The sequence below is a fragment of the Mustela nigripes genome, chromosome 2, assembly GCF_022355385.1.
Source record: "Mustela nigripes isolate SB6536 chromosome 2, MUSNIG.SB6536, whole genome shotgun sequence".
Classification (NCBI taxonomy): domain Eukaryota; kingdom Metazoa; phylum Chordata; class Mammalia; order Carnivora; family Mustelidae; genus Mustela; species Mustela nigripes.
The window spans coordinates 55,093,487-55,101,053 of record NC_081558.1 but is presented as its reverse complement, the minus strand read 5'-3'; the positions used below and the strand labels follow the sequence as shown (position 1 = coordinate 55,101,053).

The 7,567-nt window shown below is 51.0% G+C and overlaps 1 protein-coding gene across 2 annotated transcripts in view; it reads left to right on the top strand.

Moving 5' to 3' along the window:
* Window positions 1-870: 870 nt before the first annotated feature.
* The window catches only part of FGD5 (FYVE, RhoGEF and PH domain containing 5), a 123,032-nt gene continuing 116,335 nt past the window's right edge, over window positions 871-7,567 (top strand). For both annotated transcript variants that reach the window (XM_059390391.1, XM_059390389.1), the window contains exon 1: window positions 871-1,004. In XM_059390391.1, the coding sequence (XP_059246374.1) occupies window positions 992-1,004 (13 nt within the window). In that variant the 5' untranslated portion in view covers window positions 871-991. The remainder of the gene's footprint in view (window positions 1,005-7,567) is intronic.

Below are 7,567 nucleotides of genomic sequence, written 5' to 3'. Positions count from 1 at the left end.
ATTTGTATTTCTAACAATTCCAATGCTCATCTGCACACTTTGGGAGAGTCAGTGCTTTGCCCCATTACCCGGGCTTATCTCTCTCAAGGCATTTATCACTCTCTCTGAAATGATATTGCTTGTCTTGTGTCTCCACTGGCTTCCCATCTAAGCTCCATGAGGGTAAGAACTGGGAGCGGTCTTACTCTGCTCTCAGCCCAGCGCCTGAGACAGGACTGAATGCATACCCGCGTTCAAAAGAAAGAGATGGATGGACCCCTGGACGAGCGGAGCAGGACGTCTCTGGAAGCCCACTCGCTGGCTCCTTCCTTCCCCTCAACTGATCCTAGTCCCTTGAACCTCGCGCGGCTCCCCGAGTCATCACGGTCCCTTTAAATGTGCGCGGGGACGCCTCGCCCCTCGTCTCCTGCGATCCCTGACAGAGCAGAAAGGGGAAAAAAAAAAAAAAAAAAACCTTCCTCCGAGCGGGAGGAAACGTCTAGGAGGGGGCGGAGGCGCGGCGGCGGCAGAGGCGCGGCACCCAGAGCGCAGCGCGCCCGTTGCGGAGCCGGGACCCGGAGCGGACGCGACGCCGGGCGCTGCCCCGGCCGCCGCCCCACGCGCGGCGCACTCGCGCCCCCTCCCCTCCCCGGTCCACGGCCAGCGCGGCCCCGCCCCTGGAGGCTCGAGCCCCGCGCCCCCTCTTGCCCCGCGCTCCGCGCGGAATCGTGAGCAAACGCGACGCCGCGCGCTGCCCCGGCCACCGCCTCGCGCGCTCCGCGCTCGCGCCCCCTCCCCTCCCCGTTCCGCCCCGCCCAGCCCGGAGGCTCGCGCCCCGCGCCCCCACTTGCCCTGCGCGCCGCGCGGAGTCCGACGCGCGCCGGGGGGCGGGGCGGGCGCCTGGGAGTGCGGGCCCCGCGGGGCGGCCATGGAGTGAGGCGGCGCGCGGACTCGCGCTGGGACGGACAGACTGACTGACCGACGGGCGGCCACGGGCTGCGCGTGCCGGAAGATGAACAGAGCAGGTAGGAGGCTCCGCTCGACCTCTGGCGCCGAGGGACGCGCGCGCGAGGGGTCCGCGCCAGGCGTTCCAAGTTGGAGCCCACGGGGCGCCTGGAGCGAGCCGCCGAAAATCCCCCGACCTTCCCACTCTGCTCGGCTGCGGCCGAGATATGGGCGGGTCCGGAGTCCCCCCCCACCCCTCCGAGGAGGCTGAGACTCATCTGGGGGCCTCTGTCCGAGACCCCCCCGCCTGAGGGACGCTCCCTCGGACTCAGCGGGGCCGCACCCTGGCCGCGTACGCGCTCCGCCCGCTCCCACCGCGACCACTGTGTGGGGCACCGCTCGGCAACCAAGAAACGCTCCTTTCGCGAAGGCTACTTGGTCGCGTCCCTGAATCCTCACCCCGGCTCCTCGGGGTTCCCGCCAGGCCCTCGCTGCTCCCTCAGAGACCCCTCCTGGGCCCCGGGGTCTTTCTGCAGCTCTTCCCCACACTGGGGTCTATTTCTGGCCCCTCAGTACCCGGCGGCGCACTCTTAAGACGATGCCTGCTCCCTCGTCTCTCCTAGACCCTGAGACTTCGGAGCTCAGTCACCGGAGGAGACTAGAAAGCCCTAAATTATCCCTCCCACCCCCCAGGCAGCGCGCTCCCCTCCCTCGAAGCGCCCTGGCCGGGGGCCCTTTTTGTGCCTCCCACAAGGGACCTAACGCCAAGGGGGACTTGCCGAGGCTGAGCCGCACTCCAGGCGTTCACTCCCATCCCTCGAGTCTCTCTGCCTCGTGAATCTGACTCTGCCAGTTCAGGGATTCCGGGAAATCCAGAAAGCGTTTGATCGGGAATACTAGCAGTCCCTTCAGAGGAGTGTCATTTAACGGATTTAGTGACTGAGACTCAGATGGGCGAAGCCTGGAACTGTTCCCGGGATTCCTAACTCCATCCACCCCGAGGGCAGAAAGTTCCCTGGAAGAGGCGAGTTTGCGAGGCAACAGACTCAGCTAACTTAATTTCCCTGCCAAGGAGCGATAGTCACTTTTTTTTCTTTCTCTTTTTAAAATTGAGCAGAAGGCAGCCCTCTCCCGGACCAACACCCTTGTCCGAAGCCATACTCCAAAACACACATCCCTAAAGAAACAGGAAGCCACCATTTTGGCTGTCTTAGAACCATATCCTGCTGCCTTGTGTGTGTGTATGTGTTGTGGGGTTTTTTCTTTTTTAAGTCTTTTTAATGAAAAAAGTCATTGTCTAAAGAGTTAAGTGCAGACAGGAGACATTTGGCTAGACTGATTTGAGAAAGGAGACCCTCAGGGACTTGGGAGTGTGGAAGCAGCCTTCCTAGGTCCAGGCTTTGTTGTTGCTGGGCATGTGTGATGCCTGGACAGTGAGGGAGTGTGGGTCATGGCATGGGGGTGGGTGGGAGCAGGAGTGCCACTTTGGGAGAGGCTGGAGCAGGGTCCCAGTGCCTAGCACCACTCCTTGGAGGAAGAAGGTCTCCTCCTGCCTGTTTCTGGCATAGCCTGAACAGAGCCAGGCTAGCTTTTTCCTACACTCCTAATAAAACTCACTTTAAAACAATGGTGAGAGCGGTTCCAGTTTTCCCACGTTTCCCTGCTTGAGGCTTGGGCAAGCCCTCCCTTTTCTGAGAAGCTGGGGGATGGAATGAGCCGGAATAAACTGAGAGGCAGGTTTGGTCCCAGGAAATCTTAGCAGTTGCTACTCTTGGGTTTAGCCATCCTGTAACTTGCCTCCAGCATAAACCTGGTTACTTTTTCAGTGTGACGGTAACGATGGGAAGCTCATTTCTGATTTCTGTGTGCCATGCCCTGAACTTCCTGATCATGTAACATAGTGGTTCACAGACTCCATGGCACTGAATTTCGGAACCACCATATACTTAGTTATGTGACCTTGAGGAGGTCACTTCACCTCTGTGCCTCTGTTTCTTCATCTGAAAAATGGGGACAGTATGATCTTTGTCATTGAGTTCTCATGATTAAATAAAGCTTATAAGGTGTCTGGAACAGTGTCTGTCATAAATTTCCAATGAATACTGGCTAATATTTACTGGTCACTTACTCTGAACTAGGTGCTGCTTTTAAGTGTTTTACTTCAGTCAATTCAGTTTTCACAGTAACCTTATGAGGTAAGTACTCTTGCTATCCCCATTTTATAGATGGGAAAACTGAGCTGCAGGTCACTGAGCCAAGATAAGATTGAAACACACACTATCCAGCTTGAGAGCTGGCTTTTTTTTTTATCTAGTGCTAAACGTATAGTAGGTACCCAAGAAATTGTAGCCAACTGAGTTTGTTAGGTGTGTTATGTCTGTTATCTCCTTTGAACTTTTAACATCCTTATAAAAAAAAAGGAGGAGTTTATTTCATTTTACCAAGAAAGAAACAGGCTCAGAGAGGCAAAGTATCATGGCCGAGATGACACAGATGATGTGTGCCAGAGTTGGGATTGGAGCCCAGGTCTGTCTGAGCCTGGGGCCCATGCCTTTCCCACTTTGTCCCTGTAGTCTTCCCAGTATGTGCCCTGTCATGGATCACCAGACTAGCTTAACAGCAGCCTAATTAGAAATCATCAAGCTTGGCTTGGACATTCCAGCAGGCACCCAGGAATGAAAGTTAAATTAAGATGCAATTGGAAGGTGAAATTGGAAGATAATTACTCCTGGAACATATGGCTATGAGAGTTCCAGGGGGAATATAGTGAACTGCAGCTGAAACAGAGTCAGGGACTGAATAAGGAGATATCAGGGGACACAAGAAGAGCCATGAAGAGCCATGAGTTTAAATATGTTGTAGTTGGCCGGAGCAGAAGGCACTTACTGTTTGGTGTGGGGCCCTTGCTCCACAGATGGGGAAACTGAGGCTCAGTGAGGGGAAGGGATTTGCCTAAGGTCACGCCTCTAATTAATGGCCAAGCCAGCAGTGGATCAGAGTTCCTGACTCCCAACCCAGTGCTCCTCCCAATACCCCTTCTCATTTAACCTCTACATAACTGACAAGGGAGCAGCAGCATGCATGAGTGTGAGTGACAGATATTTAATTAAAATAGAGAAAATATAAACTAGTAATGGGGGCTGGCTGGGAATGATTCCTATCACTAGAAGCTATTAAAAATCTCTTCCTCCTGTCATTGTGGTTCTCCCACTGTCAGTTAACTCTTGGCGTCTTGGCTTAAAGGGTATTCTGCATTTGAGCTATCCTTACCCATAACAAATTGCCAAGAGGTCCTGGGAAGAGAGGTATGAGCCCCCCGGGCTCTGTGATACAGGGAGAAGGAAGTTTCATACCACCACTAGAGAAACACAGGGGACAGTAGAGGGGCCACCAGTCCCATCCATGCTGAGTTCTAGATAGTCAGAAGGTTCAGCTTCACCCAGAGGTGGAAGCCCCAGCCCTGATTTATCCCATAATCCCCCATCCCTGCCATACTGAACTCTTTATCATACTCCCAGACAGCTTGCCTCTAACTGCCTTTGGGCCTCTGCACATTCTATTCTCCCTATCTGGCATATCGAGCCTCTTTTCTGATTATAAAAATCCACCTTGTCTTTCTACATGTACTCCAGTGCTACCTCTTCCTGTGGGTCTTCTCTATGCAGAATTGATCTGGGACCCAAATAACCTTATACTGAGGATAGGGCAGAATTGATCTGGGACCCAAATAACCTTATACTGAGGATAGGGGCTCTATCATGTTCCTTTTGGTGAGGGAGGCAGGAAGGGAGCAGAGCTGAAGCTCGCACACAACCTTCATTTTCTTCTTCCCCAGTGTCTCCTCATAATCTCAGGGCCACTGCAGCTCACTCATGAGCCCTGTTCTTTTCTTTGTTCACACTCATTCACTCAGTGATCTCACTAGGTGCAGGCCTTAAATTCCATCTCTGTGATGGGTACCTCCAGCCAGATCTCTCCCCTGAGAACCCACACTGATCTATCTAGGAGCCCACTTGATGTCTGTCTCCACCTAGGTTGTGTGGTAGGAAACTCAGGTTTAGCATGTCCGGTCAGAAATTCTGGCTTTCCCTCCCCAGCACCAGTTGAATTCCCCAGTTCAGTCCCAGTTCAGTTGGTGGTAACTTCACTTCCCCAGTTCCTCTGACAGAAAACTTGGGTTTCGTCCTTGACTTCTCTCCTTTTACACCTTATGTTCAGACTGCCAGCAAATCCTGCCAGCTCTGTCTTCGCGTTTAGAATCTGACTCTTCTTTACCACTTCTGCTGCTGCCAACCTGGTCCAAGCCTTTACGGTCTCATCTCTTGCCTAGATTATTGCAAGAGCCTCCTCATGGTTGTCCTTGCATCTGTCCACACCACTTCTACTTATTCCAGCACATTAGCCAGAGTATGCGTGGCCTCCTTCTCCTGGGGGGCGGGGGGGGGGTGCTGCAAAATCTGCACCCTCCCTGTGACCTCTCTGATCTCCTCTCCTGCTTCTCCCTGTTGCTTGCTTGCTCATCCCTCCCTTCCAGACACTTTGGCCCTCCTTGAACACACACCCAAGTCCTGGCTTCCCTCATCTCTCTAGTCTTTGCTCTCAGTGAGGCCTATTGCAATTTAAAATTGGAAAAAAAAAAAAAAAAACGCTCCTAATTTTTTCCACAGACTTTTTGATCATCTAACATACAATAATGTAATATGCTTCTCCTTTTTATTGCTTATCTTCCTCTAGTAGAATAGAAGGTTCATCAGGGACAGGGTGTTTGTTTTGTTTATTGATTTGTCCAAAGATTCTAGGTGGGTGCCCTGCACATAGTAGGTGCTCAGTTAATATTTGTTTAATGGGCTCAGATTAATGGAAATTAGATGGGAGCAAATAAAAGCCAGTCATTCACCTTATGGTCAGTTAGTACTTCTGAACCCTGGACCCGGCCTTATTTAAATTTCATACCTGACTAGCTATCTCTGGTTTCTCTGGTCTCAGTTTCCTTGAATTTTACCCTTTTCTGCCTCAGTAGAAGCTGGGAGCCCTGAGTCTCCACTGTAGAAGAAAGCTCAAGGGCAAAAAGGTGAAGGCAGAAGTTCAAGTGACTAGACCGGGAAGCAGGAAACCCACGTTCTACCCGGGCCCTCCTCTAGATTTGCAAAAAACTATATGCCTCGTCTCTGTGTGCCTCAGTTTCCTCATCTTTTCCTGAAGGGTCAGAAACTTTCTGATTCTGGCATCCTTTGATCTCAGAGAGGATGCAGGTGAAACACCCTGAACCTCAGAGCTGGAAGCAGGACATGGACACTAGATACTTGTCATTCCTAAGGGATCCTGTGGGGAAGGCATTTTCTTGCAGGATCACGCCTCAGACACCCACTGTAACCTTTCTCGAGGAGACAGTACCCACAGATCAATAGCTTGATTGGATGAAGGATGGAGTGGGGGTTGGGGTGATGCAGCCAGGGTGATGGTCGTTTTTCATGGCCCAAATGTCCCTTCGTCAGGTCTCATGGCACTCATGTGAAATACCACCTGCTAAGGATGAGAAATGAGAGTCCCACCCTCAGAGAATAATGTCATGCCAGTGCCTGACACCTGATGTTGGGAGGCTAGTATTATATATCAGTATAAAGCAAGACTTGTGTCAAGGGAAGATGTGCGATAGGCAAAGACTGACATTATTAGAAAAATAACAGCTTCTCTTTATCGAGTACTTCTACTTGAAGGCCGACTGCTGGGCACTTTTAACATGTATCTTTTAATCTTTGTAACTTCTTGAGAGTAGGTGTTCCTATTGTACCCATTTTACAGATGAAGAAACCGAGGCTCAGTTTCATTGCTTATTAAATAGCAAAGCCAGGATTTGAACTCAGAGCAACCAGGCTCTAAAGGCTGATTCCGTTACTCTACAATGACAGATCAGCTTATGGTTAGCCGTTTAAACTCCACATAGTTGAGTGGGTTTTTGTTGTTGTTGTTGTGTGTGGTGGGGTTTTTTAAAATTTGTTTTGTGCTTTACTAATTTGGACAGATGTTATTTCTCAATTAGGACATATTTGCTTATGGAAACAAGGAGTTGGAAGTCCATTTATATTTTGAAAACTCTGTGTTATTATCTAGATGTCAGTGGTTGGCCTGGGTATTAATGTAGATGAATGTAGGTATGGGTTAGGGGGTTGGTGCGATGGGTGCTTTAGCCTTTAAAGTCTTGACAGCTGTGTCTTTTCTCCCTTTCTTACTGGCAGCTACCACATTTTACATCTGGCTGTGTTCTAACTGCCAGTCCACACCTCTCCTAATTAGCTGCACACTGGAAAACCAGACCACTAAGGTCATTCATTTATTTGCAGAGTGCAACTAAAGAGACTGAAATCAGGCCCCCTCAGGAACAGGGTGCATGGGCACCTGTGTTCTTGCTATTCCAGGCCTTTTTAATTTCCTTTGGAGACTCCTCAGCTGAATTTTATGTAGCTCTGCCAGTTTAGGGGAGATACTTACTTTGGCTTCAGATGTTTTGAAATTGAGGTGCCAATGGAAAAGTCTCACGGAGATGGGCTAAAACTCCCATGAGTTTTAGCACTGTGAGCACTGTGCTGGCCAGCACCATAGCCACCACCCACATGTGGCCACCGGGTAGCTAGAGTATGGCTAA